The 23,066-nt window shown below is 40.8% G+C and overlaps 1 protein-coding gene and 1 long non-coding RNA gene across 3 annotated transcripts; one reads left to right on the plus strand and one right to left on the minus strand.

Moving 5' to 3' along the window:
* Positions 1-304: 304 nt before the first annotated feature.
* Positions 305-10,890, minus strand: LOC147751794 (uncharacterized). The gene is made up of 3 exons (XR_015315891.1): positions 10,800-10,890; positions 5,011-6,123; positions 305-1,527 (listed from the first exon to the last, which is right to left on the minus strand). It is a non-coding gene; the product is annotated as an uncharacterized LOC147751794 (long non-coding RNA).
* Positions 3,592-23,035, plus strand: LOC111272914 (protein cab-1). 2 transcript variants are annotated; one of them, XM_022854586.2, is made up of 6 exons: positions 3,592-4,055; positions 18,124-18,381; positions 20,124-20,358; positions 21,536-21,650; positions 21,944-21,958; positions 22,520-23,035. In XM_022854586.2, the coding sequence occupies exons 1-6, from the start codon at positions 3,965-3,967 to the stop codon at positions 22,544-22,546; spliced, it is 741 nt and encodes a 246-aa protein (XP_022710321.1). In that variant the 5' UTR covers positions 3,592-3,964; the 3' UTR covers positions 22,547-23,035. The 2 variants fall into 2 exon arrangements, with proteins under 2 accessions (XP_022710321.1, XP_022710320.1); XM_022854585.2 differs by having other exon boundaries at positions 3,606-4,055; positions 21,944-23,035.
* The last annotated feature ends 31 nt before the right edge of the window (positions 23,036-23,066 follow it).

Genomic DNA, 23,066 nt, shown 5'->3' on the forward strand with positions numbered 1-23,066 from the left:
TTTCAGCTGTTCTTGATTCTTTACGATTATTAGGGAGATACGAGGTTGCTTTTTAAACAGAAGATCGGACCCCACTATACTTCTGATCGAGAGCTGCTATAGGTGTTCAGATCTTACGCTTCCTATCCTATGAGTGAACCTTACGGTCTAGATAAACGCAAAAACACCGTTTCGTAGAGCGCCAGTGGTTCTCACTGGCGGTAAGCCATGCTCGCCTTAAGGATCTTTTTCCAATTTCTAAATCGCTTCTGATCGATTGAAATCGAATGAATTTTTGTTATATATTACTCTGATTAGATCTGAGTTTGTTAAGAAAGAAAACCTTCAGCTGATCTCTGAGACATAGAATACCTACCGACTTGCAATTTTTGCAGGGAATTATGTTCCTTTATACACAATGTGCTAACTGTTTAAAAATAGCTTTTTGCGCAAACTTTGCAAAAGCAACATCAAATAGCAGTTTCCATAAACATATCGAATGTGACGAAAAATCGCTAGTAGAAGGCGCCAATTTTCAAAAAACCTACCCAGTCAAACAACTACCCCAGCTTAAAAAATTGTGTATAACAACAATTAGAATGTAACTTCGACCTTGTTTATAGGTATTTCATGAAACCATAAAACGTTTCAATGTGGTTTCAACCGTTTTACGCTCTAAGCTATAGTAGCTTATGGAAGATAATTTAACTGTTATTAACCAACCTGAATCCTCCAAAAAGAGACCACAAAAACAAGTATAGCTCGGATGTTGCCTTAACGTAATTTGCACTGGCATGAAAGCTCAGCGAACATTTCGGGAAATCAGACGGGAAAATAGGCCAGCTGGAACGAAGGGCGTGAGGTGGGGGGTGTTTCTGCGTAAGTAGGACGAACAAGCGCAGTACGAATAGCGGAAACGCGTACTCAGACGAGCGTATTCATATAACGTATTCTGGCCTTTTATATTGTTTGTAATAGATAAAAGTGAATTTGCTGTTTGTTTGCTTCTTCTAGCCCTCGGCCTTTTTGGTACATAACCAAAAGGCAGATAGAAAAGACGGTATTATCAATTTCGGCCTGACTAGGTAATGCTTTTTTCGATACTACTAGCTGACAATTCGTACTAGCCTATGAAACTTTGTACTGAGAAGAATTTGTTTTATTTACTTTGTCGACCAGACCGAGATTTAAGCGCAGGCTCAACCTCGACATGTAGGTCAAGAGTCAGTCATCAGGCAGTAGTGTTCGGTGTTCATTGGACCTATTAAGATAGCAAGCAGGACGCATACATTTTGAGTTTACACATAACACTGTACTTTATTTGCTTACGTGTTTGTTCGTTTCTACGTGAGCAGTCCTAGTGTGACTCAAAGCTCAAAAACGTGGAAGCATTTGAGTTCAATGCTATAACCGGATATCCTTGTACGGAAAGGAATACCTTGAAGCATACGCCACCCATGGCCATCGGCAAGTAGGTCTAAAGACGCCCATGTGCGGTACAGTCTTATCATTAGCAAGCGGTAATGGCTATCATCTCTGCCAATGAAACTGAACGAATATATATATTGTAAAACCTGTGACATTTATTAATGAAAAATAGTGGAAGTGTCCTATGCATATGTGAGATTGTTGCGCGTTTTGGTTCATAGGAAGGGTTACATATCCTGATTCATGCTGTTTTCGCGATCTGTGTAAAGCTGGATTCTCACCGACGACGATAGTTTCTATGATGTAAAAGAGACGCTCACAATAAAGAGGAATATATTGGGAGGGGGGACATGAAGGCAATATTATGTCCGCATTGCTTCCTACTGACCCTAGAGAGTATGGCAGCAAACATGTATTATTATTATTATACAGACTGTACGTCGATACAGGTTCGAATCCAACGGTGGTGGTAACTTAATCAGTATTTTGTGCATCGCAGCATTTCAATAACGAATCAAAATGTTTCTGACCAATTGTCAGTTTCTAATACTGAGTCCCTTCGACGCTCATGGATGTATTTTGAACGGATATGGTTCTAATTCTTGTAGGTGCAAGATATTAAGATAGATTAGCGTAAACGATGAGCGAAACCATCAGCTTACATGATGCACTCCACTAGTTGCTTTGTCACTTTGAAAAGCTTTCCAAGCTTTTCAAGCAAGTTATCCTGGAGCGCAGAGGGGACCCTACATACATATACTTACTTCCCTAGATTTGTGTTGAATTTTATTTGATAATAAGCACTTTAAGAAAAAGTCGTTTCTACACTTGAATATATACTTGATAATACACTTGATTTGAATCTAAAATTATCCTGCACCAATCGTCATAATCCTGATCCAGCAATCAATGTTGCCATAAACATCGTTCGCTTTCAATTGCTGTAAAATACTTTCGTATATTTACGCTGTGAAGCAGCACGACAGCGAACTATCGAAATACTAAAAGAATAGAACTTCAGTGTTGTTACTGTGAATAAAGTGAACTAACAACCTTCATAATGGAACGATCTAAGTTCATCAACGGTGCAAATCAAGTTGCTTAATTAGCTTTCTTTGAGGAAGCTAGAGGTATGCATGTTCATCGAAGGCGCCGAAACTGACCGAAATTATATTTATAGGAAATTTATAGAAATTTATAGGAGTTCCTTTTTCTCGTTTGAAGGCATAATGACATTTCGGCTTGAGTGACCTTTCTCTAATTGTAGCTATAGGCTCCATATGCCACGTTCCTGTAGATCCGCGAGGCGAACTTCAGGCCTGCTTCACTCTCCTTCAAGGACTTGCTTCACGCTCTGGCCCTCGCAACTATGGAAAGCTCAGAGACCTTTGCTAGAGGCTGTGAGCTGCTTCGACAGGGGTTCCGTGCCCTATAACCGCTAGGCGGCGTCCAAATCCGATGTGACGTATGTCCACTACCGTCTGTAGAAGGCACTGCGCAACATAGTAAGATCTCTGGGGTTGGTGCCTTTGGTGGAGAGGGCCCGATGTCCTCCAAGGTTAAGGAGGAGGTCTGCCTAGGTTACGACGTGCTACATGATGCCTTCTTAATTAAATGAATAATCGTATTTATATGGTTTTCCTACATATTTCAGTGCAGATGGTTGTGCAATAGCAAGCCTGTATGTAAACGCTTCGAATGAATCGTTTGCAACACGTTTGCTTTGCATTGAAGACCCGTATATTATAGCTTTCCGGTTCGGTAAATATGAAAACAGTCGGTTACCATCTCAGTCTTGTTGTTCGATAATTAACTAGTTCAAACAGCGCTTCTTAAAGTGGTCGGGATTTTTCGATCGAATAAACCGAAAAAGCATCTTCAGGAATATTCTTTTCTTGAGGCAACTGTGAACAGCAGTTCGCCATCTAGATCGTCCATAACAAGATATACAAAATGTTCACCGCCCGTTCAGCTCAATAGTTTGAGATCAGGCTTACATTTTTTCGTAGGCTGCTCCAATTACTCTTCGTGCTATGATTTGTCTCGCTTCTGCGCTCCCCATACTACACACGGACTTGCCTTCCTGTCTGCCGATCAACGTTTTTGCCAGCAGAAGCAGCAGTGGTAGTTGCGCCAATTATTGAAGAGGTGCTCATGGTTACTCTCGCGCTCCAGCTTGGCTTCTCTGTCTCTCCTAAGCCAGCTGGAGCTAACAAGATGGCGTCCCCTATCGGCAGCTCGCTTCTAATTCTGCTTGCTATAGCAAGAGGCCCGTGAAGCAAGCTTGCAGATCGCCGTTAGTGAAACAAAAAAGATCTCTTGTCTGGAGTGGCCTTACCGCCTGTTGCGACTTTATTCATTGTGGCTGTGTGCTTACCGAGCTGTGTGTTATCCTCCGACAGCTATTTCTACGGTCGTGTGTCGTTTGCTTCGTAGGAATATGGTTGTACTCGTTTTGCTTTGTATGTGAGATCCATATGTAGGTCTAGCGGAACGCTAAAACGCTCTTTCGCGACGCCGAACTTTTCAATTAGTATCGCTGGTGTCCGACTTGGCGATGGTCCCCCCGTTGGGGTCCGCGCTGCTGTTAGCGCTACTAGTTCTCAACGTAATCACTGAAGTTGCTAACGCTATACCATTCGACAAAGGTGTGTTAAAGGCAGACTTTTTTTTGCCCTTAATTTTACAACTCTGTGAGGATTGATTATGGTTTACAGTTGTTGCAGATGAAGAACTATAACTTGTTAGGCAGCTGGGTCTGTTGTTAGTCCCCAGAGCTTGCTGCACTTCTCATGTGGAAGATTTACGTGCTTGCTTATCTTTGTATGACAGATACAGCGTCTGTTTCTTGGTTGATTCACATTAATAGTGAGTTTTTGGGGTTCACTTATTATGTAAAGCATCGGCAAGCAGAAGGTGTGATAGAGGACTTTGTTGTACCGGTTGAGCAGCTAAAGGCTAAGGGAGTTGGAGCTTGTGAGAAAAACAGTCTCCCAGAAGGCATCCGCATGCGGAACGAAAAAACCGGAACGATGCTGACCGGAAATGAAGGGATGTGCCAACTTTGCGTTAATAATGACACTTCTCTGCATAGCGATTTGTACGACACCTTTCAGCCGTAGGGCTCGAAATACAAACAGTGTTTTGTTGTTATAAATTTAAGTAGAGTCTGACGGTGTTTGACTTTGCTTAATCTACAATGTCTTTGGCGCGTAGTTGTTAGTGAATCGGTCTGTACGATGGCAGATCATATAAAACTTTCATTGATGAAACAGTCACTTGACAAAAATTCCAGCAAGGCTTTCCAACATCACGGTGCGCAATGCAATCTCGAAACCGTAGAAGAACAAAAGAAAATCGAAAAAAAAAAAAAATTCATACCACATGGTGTACCAAGGATAATTTGTTATGCCTTCTTATCCGATCAGTAACAAAGACCATGCGTAAAAATCTTTCTTTTATAGTTTTAAGCATGAATATGCCCTTATATATTCCACACAGTTACCAAGATAGTTATACAAAATACTTCTGGTGTTGCCGATGTTTTTTGTGACATATTTCCAAATACTTTAGACGTAAGCTCCGTAAAGCGTTCCGATTTACCTGACATCGGAGAAAGCTGTCGTCCAATTTTTCAAAGATTGTCTACTCCCCTCGTTATCTCCTGTAGGAAACCTTTTGAAAAACAACGACCAATTAGGGTACAAGTCTTATAAAGACGTATCGTTGTATCGCGTTTAAATTTTACATGATATCTGGGCTTCGTCGTTATCATTAGCTAAAGCATTTTATGAAGACAAAATACTGCTAAGGGGCAGCATGATATTTCCTAGAAGAATATTTAAATTCTGATTCAAAATCACCGGGATTCCGTTGCCATGGGCAGCTGCTGTCGCAGCTGGTAACGAAGAAACACTTTTAAACCCTTCTAGAAGTAACAGGTATGAACGATTGCTGGTGCTGTGTAGTAATAAGCTATCCGTCTCAAACTTGTTACGGACTACGTAATTATGATACGCCCAGAGTAAGTCGACATACCATACTGTAGTATACAGAATTGTCAGGTGAACTACGCGAGCTAGTTTACCAAACGGGTGTGAGCTGAAAGAATTTCGTGGTCTGAAGGTGAGGAGGGACGGATTCAAGGGGCAAGCGCTAGATGGGGTACGATAATCAGCACAATATCATCTAAGGTCTCACAACGTAGGAGATACCTATTTGAGGTTATTGATCACAACTTCTACCTACCAAACTGTTAATATGTCTTCTGCAATTGGTTGCCTGAGATAAGTTATTGCAACCTATGGTACCCGCAACGGCGGGTAACATAGGTTTCGAAAGAGTTCAAGCCAAACGTTCATGTGGAAAATAAATTACATTTATTAAGAGAAACTAGCTAGCAGAGAAATGATATATTCTGTGATGTTTTTGTGTTGCATTCTTCACGTCACATCTGCTAATAGAAGCCACGACTTAACTGTCTTCTCTTAATGGATCGTTCTAACCTTTTTTTGAGTTCGCTGCTTGTCGTGTAATTATTCAGATACCTTTGCAGATTACCCATAGTCTCATCTCAGCTTCTTCGCGCCCGTAAGGCTTGGCCATTATCGACAAGCTCATCTCAATATTTCCATCAAACATTCTTCCTATGGCCCTACTGTTGAAGAAAATACCACCTTCAACTGCGCTTGGAGTTTCGCTCAAAAACGAAATATTCTGTAATAATTGTAAAAAAAAATGTATTTCATTCCATACAATGTTTCTTCGTAAAGTATTTAATTAGTACCTTTCTAAAAGCTTTGGATTTCAAGGCACAGACAAACGTTAATTGCTAAGAACTTCTACCAAGTTGGCAACATATAACGTAGTGGCTGTGAAACAGTTCTTAGACAGGTTCTAGCGCCTCCCAATCTCTGTGACGATTGCAAGGGTACATACATATATATAACCGTATAATCGAACATATCTGACGCGAATACAAGTCAAGCTTGAAACAGCTACGAGGATTCGTTTGAATTGCCCGGTGGCCTGTGACCTATGCGATAGCCGGCCCTAACTGCCCCAGCGTATTTACGTACTAGAGTGACGAAGTAGAACTATGCGTCCGATCATATGGTGGACCTGCGGCAGTTATAATAGATGTACTATCATATCAGGCTCATTAGCTGGATCGAAAAGCCTACTTTTGAACATCTGCTAGCGTTTTGTAAGCCAGGAACGGGTGAACTGTATAGCTTCCCAGACTAACACATACCTCGCACCATTTTCAAAAAATAATAAGACCATACGTTCCAAAGGGTTGCTCTGACCTCCGTGTAAATCAGCTCTGGTTCGCTTCGCGAGCTCAAGGACATACAATAGATTTAATGGTAAGGCTCTCGATTTTCACACATTTACAAGAAAGCTGTACACAGGATAGAGTTGCATACGCACCGCTAACATTTTATAGCAAAAAAAGCCTGGGTAAGCGTATAGATTAATTCAAAGCCATCCACAAATGAATATTCAAATTTGGGTCTTTCTTATACATTTACATACGTTGCTCTGGGAGGAACCCGCACTTCTGAAATTAACTTAAGCCGACCTAGAAGCTGCCTGGACTTCGTCCTGTGTTCGGGCCTTAAAGGAACCCCCGCTGACGTAGGATAATTTACATTAGAATAGTTACATATGCTCCGAGGGTCCGTATAGGTAACTTGCATTATTTCGTATAGATTCGCACGCCTACTTTATTACCATATCATTATTTTCAATAGGCTTTATAGAAAAGCAATTATCATATTGGTCGCTGCGTAAAAAGACGCTAAACCTGTAAAATTTACACACAATTCTATTCGAATAAATCTTCGAATGACTGCAGGTGTTTTTAGCACTGAAAATAAACAAAGGCTTTTAAGAATATATAAGGTAACCCGACCATCGAAAAAAAGTTCTACTCAAGCGCCCTTGCCCAAAAAATATGTCAGGTTAGAGATTAATATCTAAATAGCTAGGTAAAACAAATCGAGCGAAATGAAAAATCAGTAAGTCGCGTTACATTATGCCTGGCCCCGAACGATGCGTAGCTTGCTAAACAAGCTCCTCGGTTCTCTTTAAGATTAGCTAATTACATGGTTTTCTCAATGGCCAATTTTGTATAACTTATTTGTGTGACTAATATTTAACTTGAAAGTTACTTCCTCGCTGGGAGCAAACATATTTTAATGCGAAAGTAAGCACAGTTGCTGGTACGTTTATCTTCTTCATACTCTGATTGACATGTCATGTAGCCGAACCAGGCTCTAAGGTGTTGCTTCCTCCCAGCCTTAATATTTCACCGACACATCGAGTTAAATGACGAGACCATTATCGGGCCTATACGTGGCGTACGGGTTGAGCTTATCTGATCCTTACCCATTGGCAACTGGGCTGAAAATTTACATGCCGGAAGATTCCCACCGAGCGCAATACTGACATGATCAGTTAAGACTGAATACAGTTTGAAGAATGTCGCTTTACGCTGTCTAACGTTAATTAGAAGTGTTGCAACAGATGATGGTACCAGACCAGCGCAGAAGGCCTTCGGTAAAAAAAACCGGCGTAGAAGCTGAAGTAACTTGGCTATTTCCTACGATACTGTTTATCAAAAAAAAAAACTCACAGTAGGAACAGTTTTTTTTTTTTTTTTCACATAGGTAAATATAGGGATAAGGTTTTTAAGATTAATTTGATCTCCTATAGCGTCCGTTAACATGAATTAACTCTACCTCTAGTTCGTACATGGAAAGCTTGTTCTAAACGCTTTAAGCGATCACGATGCGTATCAGATACATCTCCTAGCAATAACGTTTTGTATAGTTGATCTGGGCTATTTCCTACCATTGCGTTGTTGACCCATGTGATGAGAGCTAGACAAGAATTGGTCTCAAATGCCAAATTGTATAAGCTATCGGGCTCCGAGATCTTCAAGTGGGCGTCATCATTCCCAGACATACATGGTTACCAGCATACGCATTTCTTATTAGTCTTGCACTAGCTCGCACAGGGTATCTACAACGATGAGAAAACGGCGCTACTCATATGGTACATCCAGAATATGGAGCTTTAATCAAGTGCAGCCGTCTGTTTCCAAGGCGAATGACAACGTCCTTCGAATCGATGGATCAAATATTAAATACAGGGCATGCTGTTATGCAAAGGGCTGAATGAAAAGTTTTTCTCGAGCTAGCAACGGTGAAACACTAATCAATATCTCAGAGACACAGTCTTCACACAACCGTAACTACTTTAATGATCCGTAATAGTCCTGAGTCCTAATTGCTTCTCCCAACGGCTTTGCTATCGCACTAGATATATGTCGAATTATTCAATGTTTCAACAAACTATGCCTTATAATTAAAAACAGAGAAAGGGGTCATTGCCACAATTTCAAAACCCATACTGCCCACAACTCTTTCGAAGTGAGTGGCGATACCAAAGACATGGCCTTGCCCTCTTTACAGTACAGATCTTTTTATTACGAAAATCAATAAACGCAAACGAGCTTTGACTTTTGTTTTAGTTAGTTCACAGCTTTCCCTTAAAATACGGTTCGACATGCGTACGAGTATTAAGACGTTACATGTTCCGAGCACGTTCTAACGCCTGAATCATGGTTTCCAAAGTGATGTGAAGATCTCGGCTCGCTGTACGTAAACAATAGCTTTCAAGTTTCCCTGATGTCACTACAAGTTTCCACTGCACAGTCAAGTTTATTAGCAATAAATTTATAACTCGACGTATTTATCTTCTCCTTTAAAACTTCACACCTAAATTGCGCCCACGAGAAGTTGTGGTTTCCATAGCGAATATGTTGGTTCATTGCACTGCATGGCACTGAGGAATAGAGGAACTGCAGTATATGTTACACAAATATTCCCCTATACGTTTATCGATTGAATTGTTTCTCTCTTGTAAACGAATAGAACTTTTCTCCATCACAAACAAGTGCCGTTCATGGTCACCAATTTGTCTCATACTAATTAGCCCACAGGGACTGATCACCTCCCGCAGGGAGTAATGCCATTAGATGAGTCCGTAATCGAATGATCCGTTAATGTTACGACATTTCGCCACAAATACAGCTCCTATTCGCATGCAATAGCTACCCCTGTGACCGCTCTTGACCCTCAGTATCTCAAGCCAGCTTTCCATCAAACGTTGATCCCATAGATTTTTTTTTGGCTCAATCCCAGAAAGATTTTATTTTTAAATATACTGGAAAGAACCTGTTGATATTGTTGGTGAACATCCATAAGGACAACCGTTTACACCTATTTCGGGCCGACTGTGAGCCAGTACTACTTACGATTCCCCGAAGGATGATTAGAAAAAACATCTGAGGCGAAATTAAGGATAACATTTGCGTTTGAACGTCGCGTAATCACCCTACAGATGAGGAAACCCACTTGCACGGATGGGTGTTAAAAAGAAAGTCATTCTTAAGAGTGGGCAGGGGCTACCCAGGTAGCCCAATTACTCGAAGCAAGCTCAGCCGATGCTAAGGGATTCTTTGTTTATGTAACTCTATTGCAAATATATAAAATCTTTTAGGGTTACAAATAATAATATGAGAAAATTGTTAGCACTGCTTGATACAGTAACGCATGAAATTTAGTGAGAGATGGCTTGAGTGAACTTACATTTATTACTTACACCGTTCCAAAACGTTATTTGTCTTCAATTTAGTATCACATAATAAAATTTCACGAGGTGTTTTTTGGCATCAATCTAGTCACTGGACGTGCTTTCATGATAAGCAAAGTCAACGCTAAGTGATAGCTAAATGTACGCTCATGTTGTCCATGGTTAACGATCTGGAAGTAAGGCCTTGCAGATTTCGAAATGGCCCACGGGGGCAGAATTGAACATTTACATATTCAGTATTATTTCTAATTGCTGTTTACTATATTCGTGTGCAAATTTCGCTTCCGTGATACCCCATGAAGCCATGATCGACGCATCAAGCTGCGTTTGACGGCATAGCGAAAACATAGCCAATTTATTAAGTTTCACATCTAGTTGAAGTAGACGTATTTCTTCGTATTGAAAGAATGCAAACAGGATTGAAGAATTAAGTTTTTCGCTGTTCAAAATGTTTCGACTGGTGCATATTACAAATAGATTTTTTGTAAGCAAATGTTTAATAAAAGCCAAAACAGCCACTGATGAAAATAGTTCACCTGATAACCCGCTGATAGGCTCGATGTCCTATTTCCTATACTAATCACCAGGACCATCATTATCTTGTCATATGCTATTTGCTTAAAATAGAATAAAGGAAAATGACTCTACAACTCAGTGTTCTAATCATCATACGAATGCGTAATTCTCATTGGGTGTGTCGTATAAGAGTACCATAAATGTATACATACCTTTGTTGTAGCACACGACATCACTTCATTATTACCTAATTGTAATCCTCAGTGATCCGAACGACCACGCCCGATAGCCTGAGCGTTCCGCGCTGTTACCATTGACCCCGCGAATGGCAACATACGTCCAACAACGCACATACAGACCTATGAATCGTCATATATTTCCTCTACGAAAACTTAGCGGAGAGCGATTAGCAAGTTCATGAGCTGTGGATTTTAGGTTTGGCGGTGGGAAAAAACAAAATGGACAAGGTTGGTAGTTTTTTACCGTCTCTCGACCCGCTTCTCCATAGCGAATGTCGAATCAACGTTTTCGGGCCGCGTGTGATATGGCATTTTCAACTTCGGTATAGCTATTCCCCTTGCCACCATAAAAGACGTTCAAAGTACGAACACAACAGCGCACACGAAGAGAGCAGCGTGACCAGCGACGCGCACTATCGGGATCAGGCTATTACATACTTGAAATACGCAGGGCAAACTGAGTGCCCAGAATCATCGGAAGGGGACTGAGTCCGTTTCAGCCATTCGCATGAGCTTATAACACTAATAGGTAGTCAGAGATCCTTCAACCTGGCATTAACCATTACTTTATTATACGTTATAGTAATAATAGTGCGTTTTATATGAAACAGTAGTTTCTTAACTTTAAACTCGATCGTGTTATGCACCTTCTAATAATGAATGCGAAATAAGCTCACAAACTCTGTGCAATCTGTTGTTGCGCAAAGACTGTTTCATTATTAAAGGCTTTTAGATCTCATATTCTGTTTCATAGAAAATTCATACTACCTACTTGGTAAGCGACCATGCAGCAAGTCCTCTATCCGACTAGTGAACTTTACGCCATGTCAAAGTTTTGCCTACTGAAATGTTTACGTTCTAAATAAGCCGACCAGTCTAACCTGAGCAACCGGACCGGTACGCAACTCTGATCGTATCGGCTTGCACAAACTGAACTCTATCTAATGCAATTTCACCCCCCGGATCTAACTTCCTCAGGTGCACCTATGGATAGTGCTATGGATAAACCTAGATTTGGAAGTGCCAGTAGATAACGTATTCCCAAAGCAAAAATAATAGGATAGCTAGCAGATACCGTAATCGATAATAATCCGAGTGCTACCAAGGCGCTGTCTAGTAATGATGTCTCAATAAGAACTTAGCGTAGGACGGCGCTTCATTCTGACATTGTAGCGTACTGACTATGCACACTCTATATAAAAATGTGCATAAGGTGTGTCTATCGCCCCTTGTTATACTGAAATGGTTAATTCAAATAAGACGGAGTCTGACAAATGCTGAACGCCAACACCGCTCGAAGTATATCATAGAATGATTGTCAGGAACAGACCTGGCACCAATGTCGAACAGCAAGTAAGCTTAGCAGGCGCCTGGCTGGGAAACGCTCAACTTATTTCCCGTCCACCTGACGCCAATTTGCCACTGGATAAAGCCACACTTCAAATATAGATGCAATACTTATGTGTTCAATATCAGAGAAATCTAACTTGTACACGTAAATACCGTAGCTGTACAAATCCGGAGTTCACTGTAACGTATAGTTGAATTCGCTTAAAGAAATCCTATGTTCGTTACTTGTATATACACACGCCCGTACGCGTGTCTGACGACGAAATCGCTATTTGTCGAGGTGTTTACAGTAAAGTGGGGGGAGAACTAGAAGCGACGCTAGTACCTACCTGGGTTTTACGCATTGAAAAAACCTTGTTGGAAACAGTAGTTTGGGACTAGTAAAAGCAATTTGCCCTTTATATACGCATACAGCTCATTAAATAAACGAATTATATGACAGCATATGTGCCAGATTGCTCCAGAGTAATGCCGCTCGGCAAAGACTATTCCGTACGTTAGCAATCGGAAGTACTGCGGAGACGCTCCGTCCTTCAGATACACCATGACGCGTCGTTCATGCTGTTCTGCAGTGAATATTTGTGTCCGCAACCCAATAAAAACCTGCATAGTGATGAAGTACCAGTAAAAGTTGGAACAGAGTGAGGTGTTACACCCTTCCCATATTTTACGCTGGTACATACTGACGACGGAAATCTATAGATTCAAAACAATAACATGCGCGTAAGTGACGGGAAAAATCTGCGGTCACGCATAAAACATTTTTATATGTTCTGTTTTCGAGCAATAATTCGATGATCGTACGTGTCTTTTATATTTACTTCAAAGGCACATTATAAGCGATGCATATAGAATTATAAAGCGTCTCAGTTGCGATTTATATCTTTTTATCTTGCGCTTATGCCCTTAATTCTTGTTCGCCAAGTACGGATCGAATGAGATGGTGCATTCACATGTCTACCGTAGTGCAGGCAGTGACAAAAGTCTGTGTACTCCTTTATTGACGGTTCTCAAGCTTCTTTTGGGAAGCGGGTTACATTGCTTTTGGGATAGTAAAATTCGGTCCTGAATGGGTATGCAGGTACGCATCAGGTATCTTATATAGACATATGTATACTAATAACTCTGATGGGTTGACTATGTAACCAACTAGAAAAACGGAGAGGTACAATATGTTATTTGCAACATATCCAGTGAGCTCACATTCGTGAACAGACGCAACGGCAAAAGTATGAACCTCCTCCTCTGGAGCTTCACCTTACGAAACAATCCTTTTAATTGAAGGCCCCAACATGTCTGTAAATTTGACATAATTAGGAAACCTGCTGGAAGCTCCCCAACATGCTATAAGATCTCTTTAGAAACACTGAACTGAGGAGACAGGATTTACTCGAAAAAAATGCTGACAATTATGAAACCAACAGATCGATATATGAAATGTGAAGATTTAATTCCTTAAAAAATAATGCTAGACGTGCCTGCAATATCTATGCAACATTTAAAGAAAAGAGCATGTTTAAAAAGATTTGCATTTACCCATGCACTAATAGCTATGTAGGTACAAGTCTGCGTAGATGACGGACTCAGTCTGAATCATTTCGACCGAAGGTATGAGATTGCCTAGGACGACGGCCACTTCCGCAATCGAAAAGAATATATTGATAGTATGAAGCGTACATAAACTTACGAGGACCGATTCAGTGTTGCCCAAGCACGATTCGCTAGATCCGTCGGTTTGTTCTCCGTGTGTCTGGTGAGCCGTACGGGTCTTCGCATCTGTTAGGCTGCAATATGGGCTTATATAATATTCTATATAGATTTGGCAGAAGGCAGATTGGTGGTACATATGGTTGACGTGGGTCTCTATTAGCAAGGAAGGTAGCGGCGCTGACGAGAACGGATCGTTCTTTGGTCGTAGCTACGTAACAGTAATTGTTGTGGGGGCCCTCGACCCACTGTAGCTTCATCACTGGGCGGCCAGCGATAAAATGAGACTAATAGCGATGGGCCATTGATGTAACCGCATAAAGAATGAAAGAACGAGAGACATTAGAATTAGAGCTTTTTTACTTTCGTTGGACTAATATATGTAGTCGTAGGCACTATATTGCTCTTTGCCCACGTAGGTGAAAGGGACCAAAAGATACGGTGTCCTATCGTTGTTTGGGTGGAATTCGTTGGCGGCAGTAGCTGCCGACGAGCTCACAGTACTTGTCTGATTGGAAACTTGCTCATGAGCAGCCCTTCATAAAACGTTTCGGGACGGCAAACAATATCTGTAAAAATTGCCGGGACCAAAAGTAGGCTCGTATGACTGATCTAAAAAATTAGGTTCAAGCGACATAGCTTCACTAAACTGAGACGCACAAGATTAGAATAAAATTTAGCGACAAATAAAAGAGAAATTATCATTTTCACCCTTATTTTCGTTCCCGAAAGCATAGTTTCTATTAAACGTGGCCACGATACAAAGAAAACCATACGACGATAAGGACACGTTTCGAGGGCACGATAGACAATCAAACGAGATTAAAATGCTCAATAGTTACGTTGTTATTGTTAAAGAAGAGCTGTTCCTCAAATTAACCCTCGTCCCGTGTTTTCAAGGATATTACTCATGATCTCCTAATTACATATATTTTTTGTTTAGACAATTTAACGGGCCATTTTGACAAAAAAGTCTAGAACTAATGCACTCAAGCGCACGTGCAGCATGTAACATGTGAAAGGTTGTTGTCGTCTAAATGTGTGCTGATTGCATGCAGGTGAGCCTTATGAGGACATACGGACTAAGAATGTCATTTCAATGGCAGAAATGGGTCTGCCATTTTCTCGCTATTATCAACTTCGACCGCTGGACGTTTGAACGGCACTGTTGAGCGCATACGGTGCATATAATAGAATCATTAAACTGGCTCGTAGATCTTGGGGGGCGGTAGACACGTTCAATTCATTCTTTATTTGATATCTTTCTCGTAACGAAACGAACCTTGACGTAACGAAATCTGCATTGACCGTCCGTGCCATTCGTGTCCTCAACTCAGAATAGAACCAGTAAGTAAATCCGCCTCGAGCCAAGCTATCAGCCTAATAGTGGGTTAACTTCGATGTGTCTATTGTAACATGTGCGCCGGGAGGCCACTAGGTTCCGACCCGATATTTGAATCCCAGCTTAAATCCGTTCAACTATGTACTGGGCGATTCCGAAAATGTTGTTCAGCCTACCTGCCGAAATACCATGGACTCTATTCAGTTTCTGTGTACTAGATGGTGCCAGGCAGGACACACTAAGTATATACGTTAGGTACGCGCAATTTTTCATGATCTGATTGGTGATTTTCAATGACCTTAATGTAGGATCGTTTGTACGCTTGACGCATGCTGTCAACCGGAAGTATTTATAATTCATTCTCGTTCTGTAGATACCAATCGTGGACTCCGTAAACAAAATGCCAGAGGCAAGGAACAATATTGATGTACTCTATGCGATGCCTAAGGAACGATGACAGAGTCCCAATATGGCACCGTTGAAGCCTAACCTGTCACTTCATATTTATACATGCTCGCATAAATTTTTCTTGACTCTAACGATACGTATGAGCGAGATTAACTCTCCTTCATCTTTCGCTCCATAAAAATAGATAGGTACGTTAGAAAGAAGTGAATCAAAAATACAACAGTTAGCGGATGTCCAAATTAGCTTGAATCTTTTATATATGTGTTACATGGCCAATTGAATTTTTAATACGCAGAGGACTGCTGCAGAGCAGTCACTTTGCATTTATCCATTTGAAGATTGGAGAGCTATTGTGGTTAGGCGTAAAATGCTGGCCAGCGTCATCTCTATGTGTTGGATTCTTCCGTTTTGCTCGAGCTTCTGTGTGCAGGCCGTGACAGGAAAAAATCAATATGCCCTTACCGTCTGCCGTGCCTCGTATACGACTGTCTATTTTCACTGGTCGAATAACTCTGCTGGGGCTGTAGAATCTTCCTACGCTTCTTGTAGTGGGCCCGACAATGTGACCAGAGCCAGTCAACAGAGCACGCGTACGCCTATGCCATGACATACACGGAGATAAACTGGCTGTGTATTCACCGAAACGAATCAGCACCCTTCAGCGGGGCAAAAATAGATACACGTGGATCAATTCAAGAGCTACGTGTCGTTGCCATACAGGAACTTTAAAATACTGGATAACTTTACTAACTTCAGGGACAACATACAGTTCAGTCTGCTCTTATCTGAACTTCATTCGAGCTTACCATGTCCAGCACGAGTGTTTATTTTTATCTATGCTCGTTTTTCTGGTCCCAATAATGACGCACTTTCCGACAGGCACTTGTTGAAGAGGTAAGTAGCAAAGGGCCAGTTTCCTCTTATAAGGCCATTCTCTCTCTCTCTCTGCTGGCCTCGTGAGCTTCCGTACAAAATTGCAGTAGAGCGATATATTGGCAGCGCCCTACTTGAGCTAGGACATGCGAAGTGGCAATGTTGTTTCAGATTAGAGTGTCGAGCTACAGTGAAGTGGCAATGATCCTTCAGCTAGCTAGATAAACGAATGCACGTATACAAACGTCGTAAAAGAAGCGCATTGTTCACGTGAAAAGAGGTTTATGTGCTTTTATATGAAAAGGCTCGTCGCTCCTCAAGGCCACTTGGCGATTCAACCAAGTCGAAAGCAGCAGCAGCAAAACAGATGCCACGTGGCCTACTCGGTTGTCCTATTGCTCACATCCTTTTAGGCAAAAATCAGAATTTGTGTAAGAGCGTAAGAAAAAGTAATGTGTGCTCATATTTACGTATTTGTTGTTAGAGTTAGAACACGTGAAATTTTCAGTGGTCGTCAGCCACCTTATCTTAACCTTACGACCAAACCTACTAAAACAGATATTGCTGGAAGCATTTTTCATATTGGGCGTGTCATGTGTAAAGTCCAAGGCAGATCCCTTCAGTGCTAGCAAATGTTATATTCATGCATACCTGTTACGAATGATTTGCATGTAAGCCATTGTTTTCGAGCCAAGCATAGCGAGATATATTCTAGGAAAAGAGAGAGAGAGAGAGAGACGGTCCATTGCAATCAAATATCTTATGCCCGAGATAGAAGCTGTACTTCCTAGGTATCTGTAGTACGCCAGTTCGACTATGCTATAATTAAAACCTATAATTCAGAAGACATCAAGCCTTTTACCTGGAACTTGTCCTCCCGGCATCTTCACTAATAATTGCCATCCATACAATAACTGTCTTAGCCATCGGATATTCAATCCTAGCCACACAACCGACACGACGGTTGCCTTCTATATTCAGTAAATCCAAGTGGCGGATATCGAATACGTATGTTTGAAAGATTTTTTACCCCCTTGTACTTTGATGGGAAGCTCGAAGGGTGGCTATCCCGCCGAGATTTCCCGCGACACCCACAGCTAATTTTTAAACCTATTACATATAAGTCGCTGTTATTATTCTTTAAATGTCGTTTGTGCGACATTCATAGGGCGAAGACTGTTTGATCTATTGTTGGTGAAAACCCGATATTAGCAGAAATACTTCATGTCATATAACATATGCCGTATGTACGATCGTCATCGACTTGGTCGAACTGGTTACCTAAGAAACCCGTTTGTACACGTTACGTGCAATGTAGAGACGCGGGAAATTCGAGTTGATAATATTCAATAGTTGCTCCTTCTAAGTGTGATTTTACACTTTCATTTCGTGCTTAGTTGTATCTCGAATACGTTATACCTGAAGTCGTACTGATTTTGCTCACCGCTAAGGAATCGAACTCTCATAAAACGGCGAGCGTAGTTAGAACCTGTGGAGAAGCACCGTTGACGACGAAGAGTCAGATACAAATTCTTAGCAGTAGAACGCTATACGAAGCAGCGGATCTTCTAGCAGCCATCTTAGATGTGAGTCATTTTTACTCGTGGCTATTTGCAGATTTCAGTGATCCCGCAGATGATCCGGATAGCCCGGACTATCGGATTACGGCCGAGCATTTTCCCCGCTACTTATTGCCGACTAAGGTAAATAAGGCCATTGCGACAGTCCCTGTTGGCACCGCTGGTGATGATTCCCGTGAGGGCATAAAAAGCGCGAGCACCTATGTCGAGCGTGTGCCCCAGCCGCAGCCATTACAGCGCGATAAGGAGGAGGTCGCCATCAGGGCTGAGGATTTCGCTGACCTACAATTCATCGGTAAGTAACTTGTAGAATAACTAAACCTATTCACAACACTATCTATGGACTATGATACCGACGTATTATTTTAATTATTATTGTGATTAATAGAAACATCACAGATACACCTGTGTAAAATACATAAATGGACAACATTAGAGATGAGGTTTGGCCTTGCGCTGTTTTTGTCAGCTAAAATTGAAGCTCCTTAACCTCAGTATCTGCGTAGCGGGTCGTATTCCCTGTGGGAAGACATTAATTAGATTTCAATATGACATTGAAAGAAAATGTTGCAATATTTAATTAGGAAACCGACCGTGTAGTTCCATATTTGCCAGCATACGTATTCAATGCTATCTCGAATTGTGTGGAGCGTCAAAAATTTAAGGTCCAAAGAGATGTCACAATACTGAGCAATTAGACGCATTGCTATACCTACTAGTAGGCAGCGGACTTCAACTCTAAGGTACAGTAATATAAGCTGTTTGTTGAGACTTTCAGCGAGGCCTACGGAAACGTACGAGTTTGCTTAGTCGTGAGACCTCTCGTTACTATCTATTCGACATTTCTCACAGATCACAGAGTTTGTTAGAGTGGAAATACATGTTATTGTTTTCTAATATGAAGAGGACGATTTGATTAAAAAATATGGCTACCAACACGTTTTTTTACTCCACAGCATGTCCTACTGATTTTTAGATAGTTGCAAATTACTTTACAGTGCTCAAGCTACTGGCTGTGTCCTACTTAAGCATAGGCGGCAATCTTATCACTTCCACGTATGATAAACGAGAGAGAATCGTAGAAGACGCTTCTTGAATATTAATATCATTCTGATAACTGAACTCTAATATAATAATAGGAATAATAACATAGTGTTACTATGCCAAGTATCAAAAAAAAAAAGCAGGGCTAGTGATAGGGAATATTCAATCTTAGGTTAGGTTAGGTTAGGTTAGTCGATTTTCATTGACAGACTCTGGTATAGCAAAAAGATGGCTTTATCTTTAACGCAAGAGCCGCAGTAGTTATGTCGACTTTGTATAGAACTTGATCATACATAAGACGGAACCGCGTCGAGCATGGCTAAATGGATGAAGTGTGATTACGAAACTTTCAACACGATTTCTACTGTTTCCGTTAGAGATAGATGAATGAGCTTCGAAGTTCTAGCGTGTTAATATGTCCCCCTTAAGGCACTAACCGATACCAAAATATGGCTTAAGACAATTATTGCTAACAAGTGGGCCCATCAGGATTCACCCTGGTATGCAGCCTAAACATCTATACACTGTGTTTGTTTAAGTGGTTTACTAAAAAATCAAAAATACATTTCATAAAGTAAGATTGCGAATTAAAATAGCCTTCCAGTCAACCAGGGGTAGTGAATAGATCGACCCTAATTAAAGCGCAAATGGAAAATGTTATATCTTCCTTCATTGGTTTCTAAATCACCCGTTTTGTCTCTGTAGGTTTAAAAAATATTGGGCGCCTGTGATAAATCAGACGATGTAAGCAAGAAGCTATGACAGAGTTATTGAGCACGGCGAAGTAGATCTATTTTTGGTGGGATTGAGGAACGTTTATTACATTTAAGATTAATGTCGCTTACCGTAGAACATTTAGAATAATCAGCGATAGTACGACACAGCTTTCGAAAATAACCTCTATAAGAACTGAGCGATGACACTGTTTTTAAAGCACTAATTTCTTAATCAGGAGATGTTCAATTCTCGAATATATTTGTTGGCTTTTTCCAGCTATAGTGGCGGGTTGCAGTACCATTGCCGCGTTTCTAATCGTGTCAACGGGTTACTGTGTCTACCGCGTTCATCAGAACCAGAGAATGGTGCAAGATGTCGATTATCCTGCTTACGGCGTAACGGGACCTGTCAAAAATGCGTTGGGCTCACCACCAGCCGATCGAAAACTTGCCCAGAACGCCCAAATGTATCACTTCCAGCATCGAAAACAACAAATGATCGCTGTCGAAAAGTAAGTCTAGAAAGTTCCATAAGGTTTTTCGGATCGGATTTATCTATTCGTGATGATGAAACGGTACCCACACTTATTCACGTTTTGGCGGTCATCTACTTTCTACCGTAAACCCACAAAGGAAAGAGTTTCAATACCGATAATAAAACAATCTGGTCACCATATCATTGATTCCTATCGATCAAAAGGAGTTCCTAATTGCAGTAGGTTAACTTACAGTAGTGGCATTACTTATAGGCACTTCAATAGAAAGCTTTTATAAAAAGAAAACTAATAAACCCTTAACTCCAACTTAATAAGCCTCAATAACGTTGGACCTTGAACACAAACCCTCAGTTCATCATATCCAAACTGACCCATTCTAACTATTTAAGAATCGCTGAATCGAAGGACGGTGTCAACGTAAGATAACAAAGAACATAGGTCAATCGTGAGTCATCAAAGCAATGCTAGGGAACTGATTACGCTGAAGGCTTTCTCCAAAAACCTGCCACGTGGTGTTTGAGCCATTCTTTATATCAACCCATATGTATATACGTGTATGTAAAATTAATCATTTCACTTGTGTCAGCATTCAGCTGGCCTCCACGAGAAGGCAATTAAAAGCTTTCATCAAACAAAGATGTCAAGGATGGAGCAGGTTCTCAGAGAATTATACCGTAGCTGCGATGGCATAACAATATTTCGATGAGCGGGAAATAGTGCGAGTCTATATAGGTACAGGAAGCGACGGTGAAGGCGGTATCTGTACGAAGAACCCAATATCTCCGAAGAGGAAAATCGAAGCAAATTTAATAAAGGCACATCAATCAATAGCAAACTGATGAGTTTTAGAATAGGTATGCTTCGTTGACTAGCTAACTTTGAAACTGGAAAGTATGGCAATTCAGGATTCAAATAGTTGCTATAGCGATCCCAAGTGTAGTACACGTGTAGCTACACTTGGCGATCGCTATGGCATACGAAAGTAGTCGTTGTGATTCACGGACGGCTAAACCAAGCCAAAATTATGCGTTGGTTATTCCGAAGGAGAACGATATATGTCAACCACTTATCAGCCCAGTTCTGTGCCCGCCTTTCGTTTCTGAACACGGGGAAAATAGGTTCTAGTGACATACACGAAACACATTTTTACCATTCCTTTTTCGTCGTTCCTCTGTCACACTCGTGGCGTCAGGAATCAGCAGGCTGTCCTGCCGTCACCTGCTAACCGGCGGGGTTCACATTCGGAGGGAGAGAGTGATGATGAGGACAAGGACTACACTGTCTATGAGTGCCCGGGGCTGGCTCCGGTACGTATGTTGTCTGTCTTGTTCCGCACTAACAAGTTGATACGTATGATACTAGACTGCGGGTTATTTGGTACATAGCTAATAACATGATCCGTTGTACATCGAATAAAACTGTTCGATATTATTATATGTTAAATATTTATTAGTGCTGATTGCCTACGACAGCGTTTAATAAATTGTCTACAAAATGAAGATAAAGCTAACTTTCTTTCAAAGATGGATGTCGTGGCTTGAAAACGATTTTCGCCTATTCACGCTAAACAGGCCTCTATGTCTCTTGATGGTATTTTCAGGGTGGTCAGATGGAGGTCCGTAATCCTTTATTCAACGACCGAAAGGCATCAAAATAAGCTCGAAAACTGGCAAAAATTCTGTTCAGCAAAAAGGACTACGATCACAAAAAAAATCAAAGCAACCCTTTACGTAACGTCTCGCGCAAAGTCAAATGAGAAACAGTTCAGGCAGTACTACTAACAGGCAGTACAATCTTAAACTTAGCAAGTTTTTTTAAACCGACACTATACAATGCGATTTTTGCAAGATTCATTCACAACCAATGAGAAGAGCACAGAAACCATTTAAGAAGACTCAGCTTCACGACTGCAACAACAACAACGACTATCACAGACTATCCCGAAACAAAGTCTAATTTGAAAGCGTTTATTTTAAGCTAAGATCAGGACTGTATTTAGGACGAAACTGTTCGATAGCCAACGAATACGAACGACAGATACCAAGCAGAATTCTAATGAAAATCAATTGTGAAATTGATTGCCTTAGTTAGAAATACGTTGAACCCGTCCTAAACGGCAACTGTTCAATAGGACAATAGCATCTGTTACATGTGCACACAATGTGTTCGTTTGCAGGAAAAAAGCAGGCCAGGAAAGACCTAAGAAGGAGAAAAGTCTTTCAGAAACACCGGTAACAATAGCAAATATATGAGCACGACGCTACATCAAGTGCTCGATAACAACGAGAAAATTACATTCGAAAGGAAACGGAATATCAGGAGATGGACATTGTTTTATTACTGTTGTTTGGGCACAAAGATGGGTTCACGTAAAAATAAGTTTGTGCGACATTGAACAACAGGAAAATTATTTTTACAATTGGCCATCCGTAATACACAATAAATGGCAGTCCTTATTGAAATCGCGTCAACTCAATCGATTCTTATGTGCAATCTAAAGCACGAAATCCAGCCTCGAGAATCAAATGAAATACCACTACAACGACTGTTTTAATTAAAATAATTATATACATAGTACAGTCGTAATTATAGGTAAATATGGGTGGATTACACCAAACTATACATATATATATATATATACACACATATATATACATATATATATATATATATATATATATATATATATATATATATATATATATAAAAAAGAACGAAAGAAA

The sequence above is a fragment of the Varroa jacobsoni genome, unplaced genomic scaffold, assembly GCF_002532875.2.
Source record: "Varroa jacobsoni isolate VJ856 unplaced genomic scaffold, vjacob_1.0 contig03836, whole genome shotgun sequence".
Taxonomy (NCBI): Eukaryota; Metazoa; Arthropoda; class Arachnida; order Mesostigmata; family Varroidae; genus Varroa; species Varroa jacobsoni.